The sequence below is a fragment of the Panicum virgatum genome, chromosome 7K (genome assembly GCF_016808335.1).
Source record: "Panicum virgatum strain AP13 chromosome 7K, P.virgatum_v5, whole genome shotgun sequence".
NCBI classification, from domain to species: Eukaryota; Viridiplantae; Streptophyta; class Magnoliopsida; order Poales; family Poaceae; genus Panicum; species Panicum virgatum.
The window spans coordinates 48,096,541-48,121,556 of record NC_053142.1 but is presented as its reverse complement, the minus strand read 5'-3'; the positions used below and the strand labels follow the sequence as shown (position 1 = coordinate 48,121,556).

Here is a 25,016-nt window from a genome sequence, read left to right as displayed (position 1 = left end):
GGGCAAATCCTCTGAGAGCTCTACTTCACTTGATGAAAGCACCACCAACAACTTCGGTAACTTTTCCAACTACGCCCACATGGGCGAAGATACTCAGGCACAGGCACTTGCATCCTCATGTAGGCATCATATAGATTGGGTCATAGATTCAGGAGCTTCTAAGCATGTCACGGGCATGTCTAGTCCTTTCAAAACATATAGTCCATACACTCACCATGAATCTGTTCAAATTGCTGATGGCACATCCCAAAAAATTTATGGTGTAGGGTTCATAGAGTGCAAACCGTCTCTTAGCCTATCATCCGTCCTGCATGTTCCATCATTTCCAGTCAATCTTATCTCTGTGAGTTCAATCATTGATCAATTCAAGTGTACAGTAACATTTGATGAAAATTCTTGTGTCTTTCAGGAGAGGGGGACTGGGAGAAATATTGGGACTGGAGTCAGGCATAATGGGTTGTGGTTCATCAGTCATGAGGAGTCAGCATTGACAGCAGCTGCTGAAGGAGGTGTGAAAAAAATTCTGCTACTCCATCGCCGGTTAGGACATATATCTTTTGAGGGCTTAAGTCGGTTGTACCCTGCTATGTTTGAGGAAGTGGACAAGAGTAGACTTGTATGTGATGCATGTGAATTTGGCAAGCATACCCGATCCATCTATCCTAGTATTGGTCTTCGCAGTTGTGAATCATTTATTCTAATACACTCAGATATTTGGGGTCCATGTTCAATTACTTCTGTGAGTGATGCTAAGTGCTTTGTCACCTTTATTGATTGTTATACTCGGATGACTTGGACCTATATGCTCAAGCATAAAAATGAGGTGTTTAATTGCTTTCGAGACTTTCATAAATTGGTTGAAAAATAGTTTAATGCAAAGGTTCGAGTTATTCGGAGTGATAACGGCATAGAGTATGTGAATAATAAATTTAGATCATACATCTCAGATCAAGGAATCATTCATCAAACAACTTGCCCTGGAACTCCACCTCAAAATGGTGTGGCTGAGAGGAAAAATCGCCATTTGTTGGAGGTAGCGAGGTCTCTCATGTTCCAGATGAATGCACCTAAGTACTTGTGGAGTGAGGCAGTGATGACAGCCACATATCTCATTAACCATATGCCTTCAAGGATATTTGGTATGAAATTTCCTGCTGAGCTTCTGTTGAAAAAATGTGATTTCAAGGTTCCGCCTAAGGTATTTGGTTGTGTTTGCTTTGTAAAGGATCATCGCCCCACGGTGGGTAAGCTGGATCCTCAAGCTGTTAAGTGTATATTTGTGGGATATGCCTCTACTCAGAAAGGGTATAAATGTTGGGATCCTATTGGTAAAAGATTGTTTGTGAGCATGGATGTGACTTTTCGTGAAGAAGAACCATACTACACCAAAAAGGGTGACCTGGATCAATTTCTGGATGAATTCTCTCCGGTCAATGAGAGTGACCGTAGAGAAGGGGAGGATGATGGTGTTCAAAGTAGTGATCCAGTGAGAGGGGTTTCAGGAGAAGTGATTGTTGGTGGCGTGGTTCCACAAGATGTGGAGGTACCAAGCAGTGGTGATAGTGGTGAAGGCAGTGGTGATACGAGTGTTGAGGGTCAGGTGGAGATGGTGAATGATGACGTTGTGGTTGTTGGGACAATTTGATGTCCCACTGGGGAGAAGGTGAATGAGGAGAAGGGGGAGCAACCGAAGTGGGGGGAGCAACCCATAGTGTATTTTAGAAGACGGTTTAAGAAGCAGGAGGAGCAACCACAACCTGAACAAGTTGAAGCTCCAGTCCCATATCCCTCTCCAGACTCCTCTCCATCAAGTTTGTCGCCTCCAGCTGGTAATGTTTCTCCCACCCTTGAGCCTATAGAATTGCGTCTTGCACAACGAAAAAAAATCCTAGAGTCAATGCTGGAATACCTCCTTTTGGGTATGGCTTTGAACATGACATTGCTAAGTATGTCTCATATTCTAATGTCTCACCTGCATATAGAACATTTGTTGCATATAGAACATTTGTTGTATCTCTACAAATAGTGCCTATTCCGAAGGATTGGAGGTGTGCTAAACAAGATCCGAAGTGGAAGGATGCAATGAAAGAAGAGCTGCTTGCTCTCCAAAAAAAACAAGACATGGGAACTTGTTCACCTTCCAGAAGGAAAAAAGGCGGTTGGTTGCACGTGGGTCTTCACAGTAAAACAGACCCCTGAAGGAAAGGTTGATAGGTACAAAGCAAGGTTGGTTGCGAAAAGGATATAGTCAGACATATGGTATTGACTATGAAGAAACCTTTGCACCTGTGGCAAAAATGGGCACAGTGAGAACCCTAATCTCATGTGCAGCCAACTTTGGTTGGCCACTTCATCAGCTGGATGTGAAGAATGCATTCCTTCATGGTGACCTACAAGAGGAAGTCTATATGAAAATTTCACCTGGATTTGCAAATGAACAGACTTTTGAAAAGGTGTGCAGACTTAAGAAGTCAATCTATGGCCTGAAGCAGTCACCACGTGCATGGTTTGATAGATTCAGGCGAGCAGTGTGTGATATGGGGTATTCACAATACAATGGAGATCACACAGTCTTCTACAAGCACCAGGGCACTCGTATCACTATTCTAGCTGTTTATGTTGATGATATAGTGATCACTGGAGATGATGTGGAGGAGATTAAGAAACTGAAGGAAAGGCTAGGAAGAGCCTTTGAGGTAAAAGATCTTGGACCACTTCGATACTTCCTTGGGATTCAAATTGCTAGGTCACCAAAAGTTATTATTATTTCTCAAAGGAAGTATGTCCTTGATCTGTTGTCAGAGACGGGGATGCTTGGGTGTCGTTCGTGTGGTTCACCTATTGATAGGAATCACCAAACTTGTGCCGAGTCTGGGGATCCTGTGGATCGAGAAAGATATCAGAGATTGGTTGGTCGATTGATATACCTTTGTCATACAAGACCCGATATTGCTTACGCAGTGAGTGTGATAAGTAGATATATGCATGATCCTAGAACTGGACATATGGAAGTGGCATATCAAATCCTGAGATACTTGAAGGGAACCCCTAGTAAGGGGCTGTAGTTTAGAGCAAACCAACACCTGAATTTAGAAGGCTATTGTGATGCTGATTGGACTAGCAGCAGGAATGATAGGAGGTCTAGATCTGGATATTGTGTGTTTGTGGGTGGTAACCTTGTTTCATGGAGAATCAAGAAGCAGGCTGTTGTGTCTCGGTCCATTGCGGAGGCTAAACAAAGGGCCATGGCCTTGGCACTTTGTGAAATGATGTGGTTGAAGGGTCTTCTGAAGTAGTTTAGAGTGCTGAAGAAAGAGACTATGGTGCTTCATTGTGACAATGTAGCAGCAATTAATATAGCTAATAATTCAGTTTAGTTTGACCGCATGAAGCATGTAGAGATCAACAAATTCTTCATCAAGGAGAAAATGGACAATGGGGCTTTAAAGCTAGAGTATGTCAGGTCTCATGATCAACTAGCTGATTGTCTCATGAAAGGTTTAGGTCCTAAAGATAATGAGTTGGCATGTAACAAGATGGGCATGTTGAATATATTTAGTCCATCTTGAGGGGAGTGTTGGTGTATTGGTGTAATAAGTAAATATGTAGGGACTATTGTGCAAAGAGAACGAATAAAGAGGTGAAGAGAGTGGCTGTGGGAGGGTAGCCTAGTCACAAAAATTTCCCAACTCACAACAGCATCTGAACGCGTATTTTATTAAGAGGAAAAAAGATTGAATAATAATAAGAGCCCAACTAGAGAAAACCCACAACAGCAATTCAGTATAATTAATTTTAGCTAAACACACGAACTTAACAAACACTACGGACTCATGCCTTTGACGATCTTGTCCAGAATCTCCACCAAAACCAAAGGGCAGCTCACGGCGAGATGCTTGAATCCATCAGTTTCCATGACAGCACCAAGCACATCCCGTGAGGCAACAAACGCGAGGCAAGCGTCTTTGAGGAGCGCGCAGCGGTGCTGCTCTGCTAGAGCAAGAGTGGTGGCGACCGTTCGCGCGTCGATGCCACGGCACAGCTTGGCCTCGCACATCAGCCGGAGCCTGTCGAGCGCGTACCGATCCGCGGCGACCAGCAGGTGCTGCGCCGCAGCATTCCTGTCGCCGGTGCCACGCTTGTCGCCGGAGATCCGGTCGGTGTAGATGAAGTGAAGCAGCTCCTCGAAGACGCAGGGCTCCATGTCATCGACCTTGATCGGCTCCGCCGTGTCCTTCTCCTTCATCGAGCCGAAGAGCTCCGCCGCGAAGACCGGAGACCGCGCAGCGAGCACGCATCTGTGGGCGCGGAACAACTGGCCGTCGACCTCGAACGCCACGTCCGCACCTCTCCCGTTCCTCAACATGTGCTCGAAGTGCCGGTGCATGTCTGATGGCGGAACGGCGATGGCGGTCACGTCCTCAGGTTCAGATTCCCCAACGACGGTCAGAACGCACCTGATCGTGAAGCCGTCGCCGCTGGGGCGCAGCGGCGGTTTCAGCTTGGATTTCTTTACGAACTTGGGGAAACCCCAGGTAGCACCAGGCGTCCTAAATGTATGCGATAGCATGGTGGTTGTGCCCTGGGCCTGGAGATCGGATACCCCGCCGTCTTTCTCCAGCAACTCTAGAGTGTACCTCGTCCTGGCGCCCTTCGCGCCGCCGACGAAGCACAGGAGGACCGACGCATGGGCGGCTTTGTCCTCCTTCAACCCGTCGGGGTAGAGCCTGATGCTCCAGGCACGGCCGCCGGCGGTGAAGGTCCTCGAGCTGACGTACCAGCCGGCGCCCCAGCCCTCGAGCAGTGAGAAATCGATCACCTCGAAATAGTGGGTGGCTTGGGCGCTCGTCGTCACGAACCTCGACCACGTCTCGGATCGGCGCTTGTCCATGGCTGGCGCAAGGAGGAGGTCGATCGTCGAGTCGTTGCCTATTCCCACAATCGCGCGCTACTTATCTTGCCGGCAATCGATGCGACCGGCACGAGCGCTCCTTCCCTTCCTTTTTTTTTTATCCGGCGCGGAGCGCTCCTTCCTTTTCGTTGGTGCACGATGTGCTCTGCTGAGGCATGAGGCAGAGTTCTGACTTCTGAGTACGTACGTGATGCTGAGTGATAGGCACGCGTATTAGTTGATATTCTTTTTTCTTTTCCTTTCCAAGTTTGAGTTCTATTAAATCAAATGTAATACGTGCTATATTCCCTTTTCAGTATTTTTGACTTCTATTATGTTATCTCCTAGGAAGTTTTTTTTATAATTGATTCATCAAATTTATGCTAAAAATATTTCTCAAAAAGTTGGATAGTGAACTTATGCATAGAGGTTGCACAAAAAGTTTTCCAGATAATATTTTCTCGAAACATTGGATAGTGAACTTATACGTAAAAGTTGTGCAAGAACTTATCATGGAAAGTTGGATAGTGAACCTATGCGTAAAACTTGTGCGATAACTTATCATGGGAGTTACACTAATAAAATCTTTCGATAGATTTTCTAAAGAAAAAAGTTATGCATATAAGTTGTATGTTGTGAAAAATTATGTTCAAAAATATTGTGTAAAAATTTGATTGAAAGAAGTTACGTGTAAAATTCCATGCATCATAAAAGTTGTGCTAAAAAAAATGTTCGCTAGGAAGTTATTTGGAAACAAAATTTATGCTTAAAATTTATGTTCATCAATTATAAATTTTCAGAGCTAGGAAATTAGGGATGAGAAATGTTTCCTAGAAAGGAAATGCTTGCACTGTCGGAGATCGAGTGCTAGCTTTCTTTCTGGCGCGCGGGCTCACCAATTAGCGCCCCCCTCTTGCGACGGGCACCTTGCGAACACAAGGTTGATATGTGCCCTTGTGGTTCGAGTTTGATGATGAGTGATTGTCAACGGTCGAACGCGTCTGGTTGAGGGTGTGGACTAACCGTGGCATGAGTCGTGTTGAGTCGTGTCGTGCAACGTGTTTCTTGGCTTGTGGTGCGCAGGCGTGGAAGTCGGAGGCGGTGGTCGGCGGCGAAGGTGAAGGTCATGCGGATTCGTGCCGATGGACCGGGAGCGGTGAAGGATGGATGCTGGGCTTGGACCGAGGGACCAGGAGGCCAGACGACTAGTCACGGTGACTGACGTCTGGGGACATCGACGAGCGCAAGACTACATGGGTTGACCGTGTTGACCGAGTCAAGACGGCGGTCGCGCAAGTTGAGCGGAGGCTCGAGAACTCTTGGCGTTGGGCGCTCGAGGACGGCGATGACATGTATCGAGGATCGGGAGATCGATGGACGGTTTCCGGGTTTGGGCCGCAAAACTCGAGGAAGGATTCCGGCGGGAATCGGGGTGGAGAGCCCGAGGAGATCAAAGGACAGGTGGCAGGGTCGCAAAGATTGCGTCGAGGCGAAGCAAAGTCGTGAAGTCGCCGGGTTCGTTGGATGCTCCGAGAAAAAGATGGACGAAAATACCCCCGGGCGTGTAATAGAATTAATTATTAGTGTAGGGGTAATTTAGTAATTAAGTTGGAGACTTGAGTAGAAGAGAAAGGGGGGCACGGCACCTGACGAGGGCTCCTTCTCTCTCCCATCGCCCCCTTCTGTTTTTCTTTTGTTCTTCTTGTTCCCCTCCTTCCTCCTCTCTCTAGGGTTAGAATTTCATCATGAATCTGTGAGATTTTATTCTGAAATTGGATCCGGGAATGGAGGCCCTTCCCTCCTGTGCCCTCTGGGGTTTTTGATTTGGATTGAATCGAGTTGTTTTTCTACTTGTGTTTCTTTCCCCTCTTTGGCTGTTTTGTTTCTGCAGTTCAGGAAGCTTCGTGCGCGCAGGGAGAACGGTGCCCTCTGGGGTGATCTCCCAGCAGCAGGTGGAGGCCACCATTGCAGCGGCGTTCTGCTCCTGCTGCGGGGCCAGGCGGGCCGCCGGCTGCTGTCAGCCACGGCCGGAGCGGCCGCACACAGCAGGTGCCAGGCAGCAGTTGCAGCCAGTAGCGGCACCTGGGACGCGCGGCCCCCTGCGGCTCTTGGCCCCCGCGCACGGAGGCAGGCGGGCTTGTACAGCAGGCCGCTAGCAAGCTGCAGTAGTAGGAGAGCACGCGGCACCAGGGTGAGGCACCAGCATCGCGAGCAGGCACACGTTTGATCCACGGCCGGGGCTTCGGCAAGCTCTATAATTTCTTCAGCAAGGTCAAAGGTTTTTTTTTCTTTCTCTGCTTGGCCATCGAGCCATTTGATTTCTCTGTGCAGGTGCCCACGTCAAGCATCAAGTGTGTGTTTTGTGTGGGAAATTAAAGGTGAATATGAGGCTAATTTTCAGCAAGTTGTTTCTCGCTCACATCCTGTTCGATGAAATGTCATACTTGGTTTTTCTTTTCCCGTTGATTTTGCTAGGATTGTTTTAGGCTCTGTGTGATTAGTGAATCATGTTCTAAGCTTGTGCTCTAGGCTTTGTTTCATGTTTTGTCTCTAGATTCTTTTCGAGCTTTAAGTTTTTTTTCCTGCTTAATCTAAAACCAGAAAAAGCAAAACAAAAATTAGTTTAGCTGAGCATGTGTTAGCTAGATTTTATTCCCAGTGTTTCTAGTTTTGTTTTTCTGTGGACTAACCCCTCTTTGCTTGAGTACTTGAGATGGTTTCGCATTAGTGATTTTTCTCTGACCGGTTCTTGTGAGTTTCTGCAAGTGGGCGAGTCTTTTGTTCGAGTTTTTCACTGTTTTGCTTCCTCGTGTGTGTTCCGGCTACTGAGCGTGGGTATTTCTAGTGCCGATAGCCGTCCTGATTAGTACCGGTACTGATACTCACCGTTCGAGGCATGTCAGGTGTAATCGGGACCTTTTTCTCTCCGTTTTTGAATCGGATTTGAGGCTCCCATTCACCCCCCTCTGGTCGCCTGTCCGGTCCTTCACACCTTCGTTGGATTAGATCTTGCTTGCTGCTTGTTTCGTTTAATCTAGCCGCATCAGTTATTTTGTGGGATTATATTCCACCGTTTGGATAAGGAAACTATATGTGCACAAATATATTCGAGACTCGAGAGAATACATACTATGCGTGGGAGGAGAACAACCAAGAGATACTCAAGGAGGAAATAGCTAGCAGATAGTAAATGGGAAGAGACGAAGCTCTTGCAGTGTTGTAAAATATCTCTATCTCTAGTATTTCTAAAATAAGAAATGATTACTTGGTTTGTCAATCGGAATTTTAATTGGAACCCAGTTATTTCCATTTTGACAACGTTGGCGTGACCTGATTTCCATTTTGTAATACTTGAACTGAACTGGCTGCTCTTTCATCGAGATAGGTAATACTTCATACCTTGCAATCATGAAGCTCTGCTAGGTAAACCTTTCTTATTCTGCTCTCTCTTATCACATTCTCCTCTCTGAAACTATTTGTATATTGCTGAAGAGATGCTACTGAGAATGGTGTGGGAGAAGTCGACTTACTTGTCTCCGGTGAAGGACCATATTGCCTTTTCTTGGTGGAACAATAGGATTTGCAACAACTTTTTCAAATGGGGGTAGTGACGGTAGAGGAGGGACTGGTGGTCGAGGCTGCTCGATCAAAATTAATAATGCGCTCCTTTTGGTTTCGGGAGACTTATTTGGAAGAGCTGTAAACAACAGCGTGCAAACTTTCAGACATTTGTAGTCGGTGATATAATATTCAGTGCTGTTTTGACTTGAACTCTTATGATACATGTTCTAAAGTATGTTCCATTTTTAGTTCACTAAAAGTCAAAATCTATTGAACTGGATGAATGCCATAACATGTCATTTCTTCAGTTTTGATCTGTATCAAATATTTTCTGGATTAGTTACAACAACAATAGAGCGGCTGGTTGGAACAACCACAGCCGCCGCGCTGGTTGGAGACATCAACAATAGCTCGTTTAAATAACATCTGAATCAAGCACTAGGAAAATATAGCTACAAAGTCTTTAAGATGTGAGAATAGCATCAATAGCAAGGTACTCATATGACAATGATGCCAAGGTGGCTGGTTGGAGATCGTTTAAATAACATCTGAATCAAGTTCTAGGAAAATATATATCAACTTTATAAGTATTTAAGTGTGAGAAGAACATCAGTAGCAAGCTACTCATATGACAATGACACATCAACTTTATAAGTATTTAAGTGTGAGAAGAACATCAGTAGCAAGCTACTCATATGACAATGACACAAGGGTGAACACACAAAAGATAGCACTTTTTACAACTTAAATACTAGTACAATCTAACAAAGCTGAATATTTCTGAAACAAACCAAAAGGTTCATCACTTATACTAAAATTATTATTATGCTAGGCAGCCTTAACTCGTTACCACACCAACCACACATGACAATAGTGCTACACCAACTTGTGGTCATTCGGCTTCATCATCGGTGACTTCTAGCTGGTAATCAGCATACCCGCTGATGATGGACTGGCGGCGCAAGTACTCATGGAACTCACACTCAACCTCATAGTTGCTGATTTCCCTAGCAAAGATACCTCGGAGGTTGGGAATGGGGGTAGGGAAGGTGAAAGGCTTGACAGGGGGGCGCTTCACAATACTATCAATGGACCTCTTGTCCAACCTCATAGTCACCATCTTAGTCTTCCAATTTCCGCCGCTACCCTCCATCTCCGCCTCCTTCGATCCGCTGCCCTCCATCTGTTAGTTAATAATTTGGATTTCATTAAGAAAACATACTAAATAAATGGAAAATAAAAATTGATGGAATTCCTTTTATTCTTCTTCAAATCCAAAGAAACACTTTTCTGTACATAGGTCATCGACAATTGGAAAAAGGGCTGCATGGCCTTCGAGTAGATAGTTCAAACTATTTTATGGATGAGTGTTCTATGTCACTAGCTATTTCCGCTAAAAGCATTTCAGAGACTAATAGAAAGAGTAGCCAAAGGAAAGCAATTGTGAATGAAAATATTAAAAAAAAATACCTCGCTCGATCTCATAGCCTTAATCTTTGATCCGCTGACCTCCTTATCCTCGCTCTTAGCCTTCTTCTTCTTCAATCGGCTGCTAGATCTATTGCCCTTCTTATCCTCGCTCTTCGCCTTCTTCTTCTTCAATCCGCTGCTAGATCTCTTGCCTTCCTCCCTCGATCGCTTCGTCTTCTTCACCGCTCTGGCGTTCACCACCATCGCCTCGTCCTCCATCGCAATCTTCTTGCATTCCTTCCCGCCCTGCGACGGAAGGACAGCCATCAACTCGCTGCCCTCCTCCCTCGAGCTCTTCTTCTTCTCGTTCAATCCAGCCGCCTTGTCCTCCTCATCGGGCCCGAGCTTCTCTGACAGCTTACGAGAGCAAGTCGGGCACATCTCTAACAGCGAACGGGAGCAAGCCGGGCACCTCTTGGTCTCCATCATAATCATCCTCCTCCTCCGAAGAACCTGCCACTGCTTCTTCGACGCCTCAGCCGGCTCCTTCTCCTGCAAGGGCCCGTGCAGGAGGACCGCCTTCATCAAGTCCCGCATCTTCTCGGCTTCCGTCACCACCTCCACGACCTCCTCGTCAGGATCGGGAATGGCTGTAGGCCTCTTCCTTATCACAAAACCGGAGCACGTAGAACACATGACCAAATCCGAGGCGAACCCCCGCCTCCTCTCACCCCCGTTCTCCATCGCCCTCCTCTCACCTCCGCTAGCTTTCTCTCACCTCCGTCGCCCTCCAAACCATCGTCCGTCTGTCAGGTCTTCTTCTAGATGTGGAAGGCGAGGTTGCGGCGGCGTTGGCTGCCTTAGATTAGACCGAGAATATATAGGACGAGGGGGAGGGGCGAGCCCCCGATATATATATGTGATTCCCCCGCAAACCCTAGGTGCCAAATGGCCCCTAAGCTAAGCAACTGCCGTTAAGTTATATACGGCACCAGCACCGCGTCGATCGTGTACATGGCAAGGGGGTTCGCGTCCGCGAGCGTGCGGGTGACCCGGGGCCACGTGCCCACGTTCCGCGTCGCGGACGCCAGCGTCCACCTTGTCGCCGGCGCTGCGCACCGCCAAGTCGAAGCCGCCCTCGCCCCCGGCCCGCCTCTTGAACGTCGGCTCGAAAGCCTCCACGGCCCTGTCCGCGAGCCATGGATCAAGCACACATTCTCAGGCACCCCGCACCCTGCAACGGTGCAAGATAGATAGTACAACTGAAGAAAGTGAGCTTCAGTACAGATCCAATTCAACAGATTTCACGCAAGCACGAAAAAGGTACAAGTGAGATGAGAACTGAAGGAAGAAAGAATGCTGAAACCTAATGATTTTCTTTAAAATTTCATTATAGCAGTGGATCAAGAAGCACACATTCTCCAATACAAAGCGTTGCAATGGATACACCAGTAATAGTAATGTGACAGAAAGTACTCGAATACTAGCTGATACTGCATCTTACATTCATAGTAATACTACTGTTCAGCTATATTTCCGTGACACTACTCGCTCCATACGGCAGCGACCTTGTCCAACATCTCCTTCATGATCAAAGGGCAGCTTGCGATGAGATGCTTGAATCCATCGGTTTTCATGACGGCACCAAGCACGTCACGTGAAGCTATAAATCCAAGGCAAGCATCTTTGAGCTGTGTGCAGTGGTGTTGCTCTGCTAAAGCTAGGGTAGTGGCAACTGTCTCAACATCGATGCCTTGGCACAGCTTAGCCTCACACATCAACCTTAGCCTGTCCAGTCCATACCGATCCGCTGCAACTAGCAGGTGTTGCTGCATCGACGCATTCCTATCTGAATCACAGTCATCTATCAGAGAATCTGTGTAGATGAAGTGAAGGAGCGCCTCAAATATGGTCGGCTCCATGTCATCAATCTTGATGCAGCGTGCGTCCTTCTCCTTCAGCGCTCCGAATAGCTCTGCCTTGAACACCGTGGATCGCGCAGCCAAGATACACTTGTGAGCAGAAAACGATTGGTCCCCGACACTGAATGTCACATCTGCACCTTCCCCATTCTTCAGCATGTCTGTGAGATCTTGGTGCAGGTTTGGCTGTGGAACTACAACGTGGCTTCCTTCCAAAGTGCGAGGCACTTTCACGGTAAGAACGCACCTTATTGTGAAGCAATCACCGTTGAGGCGCAGCAACTCTTGCAGCTGGGATTTCTCAATGAACTCGGGCAAGCCCCGGTCGCTACAAACCGATGGAAAGGACCGATTGTACATATGCTGTTTCGACACTTGATAATTGTTGACAGTCAAAATTGGCACCAACCGGTCTGACCGGTCTGACCGAGCGGTCTGACCGGTCGAGGCACTGTGGCCTGTCCGGCAGGGACCGACCGGTAGGTCCGACCGGTCTGCCCGGTCCAGATAGAGTCCGAGTACAACTAGGATTTTTCATAAATTTAGATCTGTAAACAGAATTTCTTGCGGGATAAGTCCACCCCACCCTATAAATATAAAGGGTCACGGCCGATTAGGGAATCCAATCGAACAAAAATCAATACAAACTCTACTTTTTATCCTCTTCTCCAAACCCTAGCTTTTCCAACCACATCTGTTGTTCTTCCTTCGTCTCCGCGACGTTTGAAGGCGTTCTAGGTGGCCTGTCGATCCTAAAACAACCCTACGTGCGCCTACCCTGACGGGGTCCCTCCTGGGTTCGCGTTCGTTGGCCGTCGCCGATTCTCACCAGCGACCGATCTGACTGGTTCCTTAGACCGGTCTGACCGCTCCACGCAGGGAGAGCTGCATCGAGCTCTTTCTTGCACCGCACGATCTAGTGCGTTCGTGTGTTGACCGAGATTTGCGTCAGCATACTTTTTGGCGACTCCGCTGGGGAAGAAAGATCTTGTTTAGCAAAACCGATCTAATCTACCCTAAAGAAGATGGGCTCCAACGCAGAAATCGACAAGGAGAACATCATCCCTTCGACATACGAGCATCTTCCGGAAGACGTCCGTCTGCTGCTGGAGGAGCGCAAGAAGAAGCACGATGAAGAAGATCTACAAGCGGCGCTTGCGAGCATCAAGGTTGATCGACGCGGCAAGGTCACCAAGATCAAAGAGATCGACTTCGCTTCCATCTCCACGGATGCATCTAATGAGGTAACACCTGCTACAACTGCTCCACCTTCTGATGTTACTATAGAACAAATTCAGAAATTACTAGCTGAGCGTGATGTTTATTGGGTTAATTGGCTTAGCTCTAAGGAAAGGGAATCGGTTGGTAAGAAACCAGAAACAGCCGATGAACCTCCATCTGTTTCTACTTCTGAATTTTATGTTCCTCAACCATCGGCAGCATCTCCTGTGAGTCAACCTCAATATGGGATGCCGATGAATTATTTCAGTGGTCAAACTGTGACACCTGCATACACTGACCCCATTATGAGTATTCCAGGTTCGGCCAACATTAGCCGAACAAACGAGATTGTTCAGTACACATCACCAGAAATCTCCAGGAACTCAGTGCCACACATCGGTCCTATCTCCAACGAGATGTTCGACCGATATGTACAGCGTTGGCAAAACCGGCAGAGACCGGTCAGACCGGTATATCAGTCTGGTTCCCGCCAACCGGTCCGACCGGTCGTACAGACCGGTCCGACCGGTCCATCCGGTCAGTATGTTTCAAACCAGCGTGAGATATCTACATCCACACAGCCAAATTCTTCGAGTAATTTTGATAAAATGCTTACTGATTATAAGAATGATTTGGCTAATTTGCTTAGAGAAAGTTTTGGAGTGGATGTTAAAAGCAAATCGCGCACATACCAAAAGTTGTATCCTACTTCGTTTGATTCGATTGCATACCCTGCTGGTTTTAGTTTGCCTGAGTTTGTTAAATTTAGTGGGGAAGATACTAGAAGTACTTTTGAGCATATTAGTCAGTATCTTGCCAAATTAGAAGAAGCTGGTTCAATAAACGAATTGAAAGTGTGTTTATTTTCTTTATCTCTAACTGGAACCGCTTTCTCATGGTTTTCATATTTGGCACCTAATTCTATTGTCTCATGGGAACAATTAGAGCAGAAGTTCTATGAGCACTTTTTCTGTGGGCATGATGAGCTTAAATTGTCTCACTTGACAACAGTTAGATAATTGCGTGATGAATCTGTCAATGATTACATAAGACGATTCCGCGATATAAAAAACCGATGTTTTAGTGTGAATATTGCAGAAAAAGATCTAGCTGATTTGGCTTTTAATGGCTTGCGCTCTCACATCAAAGAAAGATTAAAGAGCTATGATTTCTTTACCGTTACTCAGGTGCATCAAAGAGCTTTGGCTATAGAAAGCCGAAGCAAAGAACCTCAAGAGTCTCATAGACATCATCGTTCTAGTGTGCATATTTTAGAATGCAATTCAGATTGTTCGGATGATGAGTCCAAAGATGTATATGCTGCTGAGTTTGTTTGGCCATCTCAAGCCAAATCATTTACTTGTTCTGCTCTTAAGCCGATTCACAAAAATCGGCAGGATGAAAAATTTACTTTTGATGTATCCAAGTGCGAAACGATATTTGATGAGTTATATAGGATTGGATACGTCAAGATGTCACATACTTTACCGCCGCTTGAAGAATTGAAGCGGCGAGCATATTGCAAATTTCATAATATTTTCTCATATGCCACTAATGATTGCAATGTGTTACGTAGACAAATTCAATCGGCCATTAATGAAGAACGATTGGTTATTCCTAATATGCAAATTGATCAGAATCCTTTCCCGGTGGATATGTTGGAATTGAATAATCCCAAAGTGTTAGTTCGGCCAAGTCAAGCCGAATCGACAAAAGGGAAAAATGTAGTTATTGGTGATGAAAGACTTGAAAAAAAAGCTGACATTACAGACCTCTCAAGGCGCAAAAATACTCGGGGGACAAGACAAAAAGAAGAAAACCGACAACAAGTCGACCGGTCTGACCGGCCATAGCGGCGGTCTGACCGGTTCGACCAGTCATGGGACCGGTCTGACCAGTGCGTCCAGTAAATCTGGGAACTCCTCCAAAATCAAGACAAGGCCGAGTTTTAAGGAACTTTTGGCCAAATATGAGAAGGAAGGGAGTGCTCAGAGACAGAAGGGGCCACCAAGCGAAGTCAAGGATACGGGATCATCGTCAAGACATCAAGAGCAATCGAGTCAAGGTAATTATACTTCATCTAGTGGACCGATTGCTCCATGGTATTGCTGGTATCCTTACTTTTATACACCTATGGATTATAGTAGGATGCATATATAATCATATTATATTCAATATCCTCCTATGTATCCAAATCATGCATTACTACAAAGACCGATTGTTGCTAGCAATAATCCGGTCAAGCAAGATGTTGATTGCAGCAAAGAAAATGAGAAGAGCAAGGAGCAAGATTCAAAGTATTTACAGCCGAGGTGGTGTCCCTCAGGCTTGTCTCGTACTCAGAAGCGAATGCTGCAACGTATGCGCAAGAAGGAGGTAATGGAACAAAAAGTGGAGGCCGTGCTAAAGACGTCAGCGACAATGAAGAAGGTGTGGCGGCCCAAACAAGTTGTTTCAACATCGACTTGAGCAAAACATGGCCGATAATTGTTTATCGCCTTTAGTAAAAAAATGGCCGATGTAGTGTTAATCATCGCCCTTAGACAATTTTGGCTCGGAAGAATATTTTTTGGCAAGCAAACTTTACCAAAAAAAATAGGGGAGCATATGTTGACATCCAAAATTGGTACCAACCGGTCTAACCGGTCTGACCGGTCGAGGCAATGTGGCATGTCCGGCAGGGACCGACCGGTCTAATCGGTAGGTCCAACCGGCCTGACCGGTCCGGATAGAGTCCGAGTACAATTAGGGGTTTTCATAGATTTAGATCTGTAAACAGGATTTGTTGCGGGATAAGTCCACCCCACCCTATAAATATAAAGGGTCACGGCCGATTAGTGAATCCAATCGAACAAAAATCAATACAAACTCTACTTTTTATCTTCTTCTCCAAACCCTAACTTTTCCAACCCCATCTGCTGTTCTTCCTTCGTCTCCGCGACGTTTGAAAGCGTTCTAGGTGGCCTGACGATACTAAAACAACCATACGTGCGCTTATCCTGACGGGTCCCTCCCAGGTTCGCGTTCGTCGGTCGTCGCCGATTCTCACCGGCGACCGGTCTGATCGCTCCACGCAATGAGAGCTGCATCGAGCTCTTTCTCACGCCGCACGATCTAGTGCGTTCGTGTGTTAATCGAGATTTGCGTCAACAGTAATCTTTGCCCAATAAACTTAAACTGAATTCAACCGTCACACCTGCTGATGTTCCGCTGACAAAATACAAGAAGGCCGACACGAAAGCACCATTGTTCTCCTTCTTGTTCCCGTCGGGGTAGAAGTTGATCCTCCAGTCGCAACCGCCGATGCTGAAGGTGCTCGAGCTGACGAACTTGCCGACGCCCATGCCGTCGAGCTGCGTGAAGTTGGTCACCTCGAAGTTGTGCGTGGCGGTGACGCTTCCCGTTACGCACATCGACGACGTCACGGGTAGGCACTGGCCATGTTTAGCTGCAGAGGTTGAGTTGGTAGCCATGGCGGAGTAGTATGGCAATGGGCGTCGCACAAGACGGATCTCGTCAGAGGGCCTTCTTTATATAGGACATTCCAGCAGTTTGAGCGACGCACGCGTGCGTATGGGATCGGAACTTGACGTTTAGTTTTCCGTGAACGGGGGCAACGATTGGATACGCAACCGTGTTGTTTGGAGTACGAAGGGATTATTCGGTAATAAGTGCAATAATTAAGTAAATTAACAACATTAAGCGGCCGTACGTGTTCCTAGTTCCTAGGGGAGTTAAACTCTGTAGTGCAATTTCTATTTTTTAAAATAAAATTCTTCGATACATTCCATAGAAGTTACACTCTTCCCACAAAGATGGTTCATTTAGAAAATTTCAGACATATTAGAGCATCTCCAAAAGTTTGTTACTTGACAAATCTTGTGATTTGCCAACTCCCAAAACTATTTGTCAAGTAAAAAAACAGTTCCACTCCAATAGTTTGCTATTTCGAACTTGGCAGAATGAAAAAAAAAGCAATACTCCCTCCATCCTGAAATGTATATCATTCTAGAGTTTTTAAAACAGATTATGATTGTATAGAAAAGACTCTCCTACCCCTAATTATTAAGTATTGGGAATGTGCCAATTAAACTAGCATGTCTTTTCCCATGTACCTCCCCCATATGCACCTCTCCCTACATGGTTGCATGCACATATTTCTATTGAGAAAGACCCGAAAATGATGCACAATTAAGATGGTTGGGTTCACTCTCAACCTAGAATGACATACATTTGAGGACAAATTTCAAACCTTAGAATGACATATATTTCAGGATGGAGGGAGTAGGCAGCATGCAAGCAGGGAGAAGTCTTTATTTTCGTGGTCAGCACGCAGCATGCAAGCAGGGAGAGGATTTGCCAAGCACTTTGCGAAGTTGCCAAATATACGCGGTGAGGGAGGGTTTTTGCCAACTTGCCATATTTTACCAAGTCGTTTGCCAAACTGTTGGAGGGGTGTTTTAAGCGTTTTTCCAAAAATTAAGGATGCCAACTCTATTTGCCAAATTTTTGGATATGCTCTTATATTACTAGTAGTGGAAAATGACTATGTTACCCTTAATTAATTATAGGGGTTGTGATTGAAGACCGCGTTGTTTATTTGGTTACCTAATCCCCAATATGCACCGGAATCAAAACAATAACATCTACTGAAACAGTTGATTGGCTCCATGCCCTTTTTCAATGTAATTATTTCTTAATACTCGTATTTCATATTGCTTTAATTTGACGGATTTTACTACAATATAAATAAACAGCATTTGTGGGATAAAATTTGAAGCTAAACGAACAATCTTTGCAGCGCGGAGGGAACTGTGTTTTGCTACTAATTTCTTGTTGATCAGTTGAAATCTCGATGCAAATCCAGTGGTCGACTGTGAACTTGGCAGGTGCTTTCGGTACTCTTGCCAGCCTCATAAATGAAGGCTACTTCAACTCTCTTTGGACAGATGCACCTTCAAGGCTGCCCCTCGAAACCAGCTGGGCGCAGCTCGCCATCAGGTGCTTGAACTCGTCTGGCGCCACAAGGACTCTCAACACTTTTGGCGCCGACATGAACGCAACGCAGGCTTCTTTAAGCTCTTGGCAATGGTGCTGGTCCGCCAAGGCCAGTATGGCCATGACGGTCGCCACATCAATGCTCTTGCACAGCTTCTCCGCGCACATCAGCTTGAGCCTCTCCATCCCGTACAGATCCGCAGCGACCAGCAAATCCTGCGCCGTCGCGGTGCTGTAGCCCTCGAAGCTGCCCGGCGGCGAGTCCGTGTAGATGAAGTGGAGGAGCATCTCGAAGACCGCCGGCTCCATGTCCTCGATCCGCACGGCGCGCCGGGAGTCCTTCTCCGCCATGGGGCCGAGGAGCTCGGCGTCGAAGACGGGGGACCGCGCGGCGAGCAGGGCCCTGTGCGCGCGGAACTCCCTCCCCGCCACGGCGAACGTCACGTCGGCGCCCCTCCCGTCCCTGAGCGCGCGCTCGAGGTGGCCCGGCAGCTCCGGCGGCGGGGCCGGCGCGGGCGTGGTGTACTCCGTGCGCGGCGGCGTGAAGACGGTGAGCTCGCACCGGATCTTGAGGCGGTCGTCGTCGAGGTACCCCGAGAACCGCAGGAGCGGCTTTAGGTAGAAGACCTTGAAGCCCCAGCTCCTCGGGTGCGGCCACCCGTAGGTCACCGTGGCCGACCGGCGGCGCCAGAGCCACGACGCCGCCGCCCTGCCGTCCCTGTCCACGAGGCTCAGGGTGTACTTGGCGTTCACGGTCACTGCTCCGTCGCAGATGGACACGAACGAGGACGCCGCGCTCATGCAGCAGCAGCAGCAGTCCTCCATGGAATGCCCGTCCGGGTAGAACTCGATGATCCAGTTGTAAACGCCGACGGAGAAGGGGGCGGACTCGATGGACATGCCGGCGCCGATGCGGCCGTCGAGCAGGGAGTAGTTGGTGTTGGGGCAGAACTAGCCAACACACGAAAACGCTTGAACGCGCAGCAAGCAACGGCATGATGCAGCGCCGATGCTCAGACCGGTCAGACCGGTCGGGTATACCGGTCAGATCGGTTGTCGCCGGGCAGGCCGGCGGCGAGACCAACGAACGTCGCCCGGGAAGGACCCGTCGGGGCAAGCGCACGCAGGGTTGTTCTAGGGTCGGCAGGCCACCTAGAACGCCATCAATCGACGTAGAGACGAAGGATGAACAGCAGATAGTAGATGGGAAAAAGCTAGGGCAAAAAGAAAGTAAAAAAAATAAAAGTTGTATTGATTTGATCGATTGGATACCCTAATCGGCCGTGACATTTTATATTTATAGGGTGGGGTGAACTTATCCCGCAAGAAATCCTATTACAAGATCTAAATCAATTAAAAATCTTAGTTGTACTAGGATTCCACTTGGACCGGTCAGACCGGTCGACCATACCGGTCAGACCGGTCGGCTGCTGCCAGACCGACTACAGCGTCTGACCGGTCAGACCGATCGGTATTGTCGAATGTAAATTTTGGTCGTCAACATATGCCCCCCTATTCTTTAGCAAAGCTTGTGTGCCAAAGAACACTCTTCTGGACTAAAATTGTCTAAGGGCGATGAATACATCGGCCATTTTTTTAAGGGCGATAACAATTTATCGGCCATATCTTGTTTCTTCCTCAAGCTGATGATGAAATAATTTGCTTGGGCTTCCATACCTGCTTTATGGTCGCCGATCTTGCTGGTACAACCTCCGCTTGCTGTTTCATGGACTCTTTCTTGCGCATCCTTTGCAGCCTTCTCTTTTGGGTGTGAGACAAACCTGAGAGACACCACCTCGGCTATATATATTTTGAATCTTGTTTTAAGTTCTTCTCACACTTCTTGCTGCAATCAATGTCATTTTTGACCAGATTATCGCTAATCGGTCTTTGTGAAGCAAAGTTTGGATGTATAGGAGGATAATGAATATAATATAATTGCATGTTCATCCTACTATAATCCAAAGGCATATAGCAATGATACCAGCAATACCATGGAGCAATCGGTCCATTAAATAAATTACCTTGGCTCAAACTCGATTGCTCTTGAGACGATGATGGCTTTGTATCCTTGACTTTGTCCGGCCGTCCCTTCTGCTTCTAGACGACTCCTTTCTTCTCATATTTGGCCAAGAGTTCTTTAAAACTCGGCATTTCTTTTTTCTTATTGTTTCTGGAATTTTTTCCAGAACTCCCAGAGTGACCGGTCTGACCGGTCAGGAAACCGGTGCAGACTTGGCGCCTTTTTTCTATTCTTGCCCCCTGAGCGTTGAATCCTTCAATAAATCTTCAGAGATCTTCTCCGCTGGAGCTTCCTGGTGAGATTTTGAGGGCTTAAATCTCTCTTCACCGATAATTACATTTTTTTCTCTTGTTGACTCGGCTTGATTCGGCCGAATTAACACTTTGGGATTACTCAACTCAACCACATATGTATGTGCAGGAAAAGGATTTTGATCCACTTTCATTTGTGGAACAATTATTCGGCCTTCATTAACAGCCGATTGAATCTGTCTCCGAAGCACATTACAATCATTAGTCGCATGAGAGAAAGTATTATGAAGTTTGCAATAAGCTCGCTGCTTTAATTCTTCAAGCGGCGGTATGACATGTGATATCTTGATGTATCCATTCTTATACAATTCATCAAATATTCTCTCGCATTTGGATACATCAAAAGTAAATCTTTCCTGCCGATCTTTGTGAATCGGCTTAAGAGAACCGCACACGCAAGGTTTATCATTGGAGGGCCAAACAAATTCAGCGGTATAAACATCTTTACCTTCATCGTCCGAACAATTGGAATCACACACAAGCATATAAACAGGATGATTAGGTTTTTCGTTGGACTTTTGAGAATCTCTAGCCTCTTTAGCTCGACTTTCATTAGTCAGAGCTTTTTGTAGTACTTGACTAACATCTAAAATTTTTTGTCCCTCTAGATTTGCTTTATGAAAATCAAGTAAACCAGCAAAAGCTAGATCGGCCAAATCTCTATCAGAAATTGTCAAACTATAGCATCGGTTTCTAGTATCTCTAAATCTTCTAATATACTCAGAAATACCTTCATGTATTTTTTGTTTAACCGATGAAAGATGTGACGATCTCAATTCAGTTTCACCAGTAAAGAAATAATCATGGAATTTATGCTCTAGATCAGCAAAAGTAAAAACTGAATTGGGTGGCAATGAAATAAACCAAGTAAATGCAGCACCCGATAGAGATAAAGGAAATAATCTCAATTTGTAAATGTCATTAGTGCTAGCTTCACCACATTATATAATAAATTGACCAATATGCTCCAATGTAGTTCTACTATCATCACCAGTGAATTTAACAAATTCAGGAATTTTAAACCCTTGAGGATATGCAACATAATCATAATTCTCTGGGTATGGTCTTTGATAAGATCGGCATTTGACATTAGACTCTATACCAAAACTTTGCCGAAATATCTTAATCACCTCCTCTTTAATACTACCTGATCCAACATCATCGGCGTTAAGCCGATTAGTGATCGGTGTATTATCAGGTTGAGTAAAGTTCGGCGGTGTAGAATGTCGCAACGAACTTGATGCCCCATATGGCACATTGACATTAAGTGATGCATTATAATTAATTCGGCTTCGCTGATTAGCCGAATTAGTCACAATAGCATTATTAGTTGGAATTGCCGAACCATACATTGTCTTATCGGTATTAGATGTAGATGCATTATTACCGACAGATTTTATACCAAGATGTATTTCAATTCGGCTAAAGCGATCGTCAAACATATCATGCATATTTTGGCCAATAAATTCCAACTTATTATTCACATGAGAAGAAACAGTATCATCTATAGCATTAGCTATTTCGGAATTAAGGATAGGTTGTTCGTTCTCATCGAATTTTACCTCAAACTGTGAAGCGTCGAAGACGTCATCCGTCATGACCTTCCCTTGCCGGTCGATGGAGAAGTGTGAGATGTACTGGTTCATGGCTTCTTCTTCCAGCTTCTGGATCTCTTTCTCCTTCTCTTCTCTAATTTTTTGGATCTCCTTATCTTCTCCGATCTTCTTCTGGACGCCATCAAGAATCTTCTGATGCTCGACCGAAAGTTGTTGAACATTCGACCTCCGGATATTGGCAGAATCTACTTCACCAGGTTTAGGAATACCGGCCATGGCAACCGATTTATTTCTTTTTTTCCCCAGCGGAGTCGCCAAAAATATGTTGGTGCAGAACTAGGGCTAACACACGAAAACGCTTGAACGCGCAGCGAGCGACTGCACGATGCAGCGCCGATGCTCAGACCGGTCGGGTATACGGGTCAGACCGGTTGTCGCCGGGCAGGCCGGCGGCGAGACCAACGAACGTCGCCCGGGAAGGACCCGTCGGGGCAAGCGCATGCAGGGTTGTTCTAGGGTCGGCAGACCACCTAGAACGCTCTCAATCGACGTAGAGACGAAGGAGGAACAACAGATAGTAGATGGGAAAAAGCTAGGCCAAAAAAAAAATAAAAAGATAAAAGTTGTATTGATTTGATCGATTAGATACCCTAATCGGCCGTGACCCTTTATATTTATAGGGTGGGGTGGACTTATCCCGCAAGAAATTCTATTACAAGATCTAAATCTATTAAAAATTTTAGTTGTACTCGAATTCCACTTGAACCGGTCACACCGGTCGACCCTACCGGTCAGACCGGTCGGCTGCTGCCGGACCGACTACAGCGTCTGACCCGTCAAACCAATAGGACGTACCGATCAGACCGTATGGTATTGTCGAATGACAATTTTAGTCATCAACAGTTGGCCACCTCGAAGTCGTGCGTCCCCGTCACCTTCTCCGCCCGGCACCTCGACGACGTGTCCGGTGGACGACGGCGGCGGCGAGGGGATGCGTGGTGGGCCATGGCAGCAACAGGCGTGGAAGATCAACCATTCAATCGGTTGTGCAGGCTCCTTGCATGATCTTTATATACAAGTAGACCAATATAGACACAAGATCTTAGAGATAGAGTATCTTTCTCCCCTTTTTTAACCTTTTTTTTTGCGAAAGAATTACTCCGTATCTTTTTTTTTTTCAATTCAGAAGATATGACAATGAGATAAATAAATTGGACGTCCCTTATTATTTCTCAAGTGCAGTACTAGTAAGTACAAACTGCATTCCTCGCAAATAAAAAAAGTACGAACTGCACGGAGGTAGTCAAATAAATTTCCACAATCTACACACCATCAATAACTATATAGCAATGAAGAACTACAATTCAGGCAAAATGAAGAACTATATAGCAATGGACATTTGGATTGCGAGGCAAACATCTCTGAGCCTCGGGCAGTTGTGCCGCTCCGCTAGAGCCAGCATGCTCGCCACCGTCTTCTCGTCGGCACTAGCGCGCAGCTTCCCCTCGCAGATGTGCTTCAGCCTGTCGACCCCGTACCGATCCGCCGCCACGAGCAGGTGCTGCAGCGTCGCGGCGTCACAGCCCTCGCCGTCGCCCGGCAGGGAGTCCGTGTAGATGAAGTGGAGCAGAAGCTCGAAGATCTCCGGCCGCACGCCGGCGATCCTGATGCGGCGCGCATCCTTCTCCATCATGTGCCCGAAGAGCTCCGCGCGGAACACCGGGGAGCGCGCGGCCAGCAGGGCCCTGTGCGCCGGGAACGCCCGGCCGCCAACGTCGAAGGTGACGTCCGCGCCCATCCCAGTGGCGAGCAGGCTGCCGAGGTGGCCGGCCAGCTCCGGCGGCGGGACCGGGTCCGTGGTGCGGACGACGGTGAGGACGCACCGGATGGTCAGCGCGTCGTTGTGGAGGCACCGCCACTTCTGGAGGCTGGTCGCGTCGGCCAGCAGCTTGTGGAAGCCGTGGTTGTCCCGCGGCGGCGCGCCGAAGGCGGCCGTCATGGCCCGCCTCGCCATCGGCGACACGCCGCCGTCCTTCTGCAGCAGGCTCAGGGTGAACCTGGCTGTCACCTCCGCCGTCGTCCCCGCGCCGGCGGCGTCGCGGAGCTGCAGGGACGCCCCCGCGTAGAAGAGGGGCGGCTCGTAGTGGTCGATCACGTTGCCGTGCTGCCTCGGGTAGACCCTGATGGCCCAGTCGTGGCCGCCGGCGCTGAAGGTGCCGGAGCTGACGTACTGGCCGATGCCCAGGGCCCTGAGCCGCGAGTAGCCGGCCACCTCGAAGTCGTGCGTCACGGTCGCGCTCTCCGCCACGCACCGCGACGAGGTCTTGGACTGGCGGCGCGCGTCGCTGGCCGTGACACGTTGGTGCGGGTTCATCGTGCGTGCTCCCATTGAGGAACGACAGGCGGCGGCGCTACAGATTCTGATGTCTGTCGGTTGAAGAACGACGTGCTCGATCGTTGTTTATGCGATTGTGGGCAAGCTTCTCATATCATCAATATATAGACGCACCTGCAGGAGTATTGTTATCCGCATCGGTTTAGGAGTTAGCGAGAGCAGATCATTATCATCATCTCATCAGAAAAAAAAATAAAAGATTTAAAGAATGGAAGCAGAGAGGTCGAGACTCGAGACCGAGTCCGACATTCCATCGAACAGGCGGCGTCGTGGCTTTGCCCAGGCCGCGACGAGCGAGAGGGACGCGACTATACATAGCTTCTGGTGATGATTACGATAACCATCGTCTAAAGTGGACTGTTTCCCGCCACTGGACCGAGGGGATTGATTGGTTTGCAATTAAGCCTCGTTACCAATTTTCACGTGCAGATCCAATCAAATTTACGGGCATACCACCGGTTAAATAGGAGAGCATCTATGCATGCATGCAGAAATAGACGAGTAATGCTGACATCATCCATATACATGCAAATCTAAGATTAAAAAAAGTTATAACTATTAAACCGATCATCCAAATTAAATTTGGATTGCATCATTATTTTTCTTATGATAAGATCTTCAAAACAAGACCACACTTGCCTATGTTTGCATATTTTTTAAAACATATTTTTTAATACTAAAAAATTAGTTTCGACTACTGGAAACAAATATTTTAACAATACGAATAA

The 25,016-nt window shown here is 47.0% G+C and overlaps 5 protein-coding genes and 1 long non-coding RNA gene across 6 annotated transcripts; 1 reads left to right on the top strand and 5 right to left on the bottom strand.

The window, feature by feature from the left end:
- Nucleotides 1–3,823: 3,823 nt before the first annotated feature.
- Nucleotides 3,824–4,891, bottom strand: LOC120640344 (BTB/POZ and MATH domain-containing protein 2-like). Its single transcript, XM_039916182.1, has one exon. It carries the CDS (start codon nucleotides 4,889–4,891, stop codon nucleotides 3,824–3,826), a length of 1,068 nt encoding a protein of 355 aa, XP_039772116.1.
- Nucleotides 4,892–6,252: 1,361 nt separating this feature from the next.
- LOC120641846 lies at nucleotides 6,253–8,711 on the top strand. Its single transcript, XR_005662431.1, has 2 exons — nucleotides 6,253–8,314; nucleotides 8,384–8,711. It is a non-coding gene; the product is annotated as an uncharacterized LOC120641846 (long non-coding RNA).
- Nucleotides 8,712–9,087: 376 nt separating this feature from the next.
- On the bottom strand, nucleotides 9,088–10,732 carry LOC120643129. The gene is made up of 2 exons (XM_039919652.1): nucleotides 9,923–10,732; nucleotides 9,088–9,635 (listed from the first exon to the last, which is right to left on the bottom strand). Exons 1-2 carry the CDS (start codon nucleotides 10,604–10,606, stop codon nucleotides 9,345–9,347), a joined length of 975 nt encoding a protein of 324 aa, XP_039775586.1. The 5' UTR covers nucleotides 10,607–10,732; the 3' UTR covers nucleotides 9,088–9,344.
- Nucleotides 10,733–11,309: 577 nt separating this feature from the next.
- LOC120643128 (BTB/POZ and MATH domain-containing protein 2-like) lies at nucleotides 11,310–16,479 on the bottom strand. Its single transcript, XM_039919651.1, has 2 exons — nucleotides 16,157–16,479; nucleotides 11,310–12,158 (listed from the first exon to the last, which is right to left on the bottom strand). Exons 1-2 carry the CDS (start codon nucleotides 16,476–16,478, stop codon nucleotides 11,407–11,409), a joined length of 1,074 nt encoding a protein of 357 aa, XP_039775585.1. The 5' UTR covers nucleotide 16,479; the 3' UTR covers nucleotides 11,310–11,406.
- Nucleotides 16,480–17,931: 1,452 nt separating this feature from the next.
- On the bottom strand, nucleotides 17,932–22,169 carry LOC120640343 (BTB/POZ and MATH domain-containing protein 1-like). Its single transcript, XM_039916181.1, has 2 exons — nucleotides 21,900–22,169; nucleotides 17,932–18,954 (listed from the first exon to the last, which is right to left on the bottom strand). Exons 1-2 carry the CDS (start codon nucleotides 22,167–22,169, stop codon nucleotides 17,932–17,934), a joined length of 1,293 nt encoding a protein of 430 aa, XP_039772115.1.
- A 1,105-nt stretch (nucleotides 22,170–23,274) lies between these two features.
- Nucleotides 23,275–24,267, bottom strand: LOC120640342 (BTB/POZ and MATH domain-containing protein 2-like). Its single transcript, XM_039916180.1, has one exon. It carries the CDS (start codon nucleotides 24,265–24,267, stop codon nucleotides 23,275–23,277), a length of 993 nt encoding a protein of 330 aa, XP_039772114.1.
- Nucleotides 24,268–25,016: the final 749 nt, after the last annotated feature.